Source organism: Aplysia californica, unplaced genomic scaffold (assembly GCF_000002075.1).
Source record: "Aplysia californica isolate F4 #8 unplaced genomic scaffold, AplCal3.0 scaffold00188, whole genome shotgun sequence".
Lineage (NCBI taxonomy): Eukaryota > Metazoa > Mollusca > Gastropoda > Aplysiida > Aplysiidae > Aplysia > Aplysia californica.
In genome coordinates this window covers 858,075-860,051 of record NW_004797458.1, presented here as the reverse complement: position 1 = coordinate 860,051, position 1,977 = coordinate 858,075, and the positions used below count along the sequence as shown (strand labels likewise).

Genomic DNA, 1,977 nt, shown 5'->3' with positions numbered 1-1,977 from the left:
TATCCCACCAGAGACACCCACATCATAGTCATCATCACCGCCGCCAATATCATCATCGTCATCTCAACAACAACAAAATTTAAAAAAAATTAATTAATCAATCAATCAACTAATTTAAATTAAAAAAATAATAAATGCACAAAATTACCCCCCCCCCCCAATTTAAAAAAAAACAAAATAAAATAAAAATAACCGCCCCGTTGTCCCACCAGAGGCGCGCACCCCTCCTCCCTGGGCCCCGGCTGTGAGATGAAGGGCATCATCATGCACGAGATGATCCACGTCTTGGGCTTCTATCACGAGCAGAACCGATACGACAGAGATCGATACGTCAACATCAACGAAACCAACGTCACCGATCGTGGACTCCATGATTTCAGGTACGAACAGCGACAGAGTTTTTTTCTTGGGGAGAAAGGGGACAGGTGGGTGGGGGTGGGGGTGGGAGGGGCCTACTACTGTCTTTCTTTCTCTCTTCTTTATTTTTCTGGCACGTCCTTCTTTGTTTCTATCTGTCTGAAACAACTGCAAAATGTTGAAAGGCACGTTTAACCTATGTATGCAATGACGGTCTGGGGTTCTGCCAAGAGTAAGTCGAACCAATTTCGTCGGAACCAATGTCCATACCAAAGACACTGAATACTGATATGAAGACAGCATTTGCAACAACTGCAAATGTTTTTGCAACCCGATAAAAAATTTGGCCATTTAGGCTACAACCTACTTTAAACCTGCATGTAAGGGGGATTTTGGTTTAGTTTAGTTTTCGTAAGAGTTTTACGGCACTCGCAACACAATAAGGTCATATAAGTTCCGAAGATTAAAGGTGTTACAAGAGAGTAACAAACACAAAATAGAAAAGGGGGGGGGGGGGATAAGGACGATGGATGATTTATAGGAAAGAAGGAACAAACCACACCATAGCACCCGCCAACCGCCCACTTTGGTTTAAGGTTTTAGTTTATTACGCATTTGGCAGGACTTGCAACACAAAAAGGTCCTAATAAAAGTGTTGGAGACTGGAAAAATCACCCGAGAGCAACATACACGGAATAAAGGGGAGAGATAAAGACGGTAGATGATTGAAAGTGAGCTAACTACACCATAGCCCCAATCAAACATCCACGCCTGTCAAGCCAAACACGCACTTAACGGGATAAAACATCCTAGGGATAACTTGGAGATAGTGAGAGGGAGAGAGAAAAAGAAAGAGAGAGAGAAAGAGAGAGAGAGAGAGAGAGAGAGAGAGAGAGAGAGAGAGAGAAAGAGAGTGACATTTTTTTGTTTGTTTGAGTAAAGAGAACGGTCATTTACTGCTGGAGAAAAATAACACAAACAGAAAAACAACTGAGTTAGTAGTAGTAGTGTGGTGGTGGTGGTGGTGGTGGTGGTGGTGGTAGAAAAACTACTTAAGAAAAAAAATAGCATTACTATAACTATCACCAATGTTGAATGTTCTACTCTCTCTGTCAACCACCCAGATATAAAAGCTCTCATCCGGACTGCCATGACAGAGCTGGAAAACGATGTGTCCACCTCCAAGGGCAAGTGTGTACAGTTCGTACCCCGAACCAATCAGCGGAACTACCTGGAGATTGATCACCAGAAAGGATGCCATTCTGCTATCGGATTTTACGACATGTACGAGTTAATATATAATAGTTACCGCCCTGAACCGCATCGTCATCTTCATCATTGTCATCCACATCTTATTCTTCTTTTTTGTCGTCGTCGTCATCTTCATCATCTTAATCATCACCGTGACCATCCCATCATCATCAATCATCATTGTTATAAGTACGATAGAAAAAACAGCAACGGGAAAGTTGATGGGCACTTGAACATTTCTGAGTTTTACTACTGTACTATACGTTAAACGTTTCGCCTTCTTGAACGTCTTCAGGAACGTGCTATCATCATCATCATCATCATCATCATTATTAGTCATCATCATCATCACATCGATCCCACTACCCC

At 42.2% G+C, this 1,977-nt stretch overlaps 2 protein-coding genes across 2 annotated transcripts in view; one reads left to right on the top strand and one right to left on the bottom strand.

The window, feature by feature from the left end:
* The window catches only part of LOC101845095 (histone deacetylase 6), a gene marked incomplete at its 5' end in the record, with an annotated part of 222,441 nt that overhangs the window by 21,515 nt on the left and 198,949 nt on the right, over window positions 1-1,977 (bottom strand).
* Window positions 216-1,977, top strand: part of LOC101864390 (zinc metalloproteinase nas-14) — a 7,129-nt gene continuing 5,367 nt past the window's right edge. Inside the window, exon 1 of the mRNA XM_005098634.3 lies at window positions 216-380. Coding sequence (XP_005098691.1) covers window positions 250-380 — 131 coding nt within the window. The 5' untranslated portion in view covers window positions 216-249. The remainder of the gene's footprint in view (window positions 381-1,977) is intronic.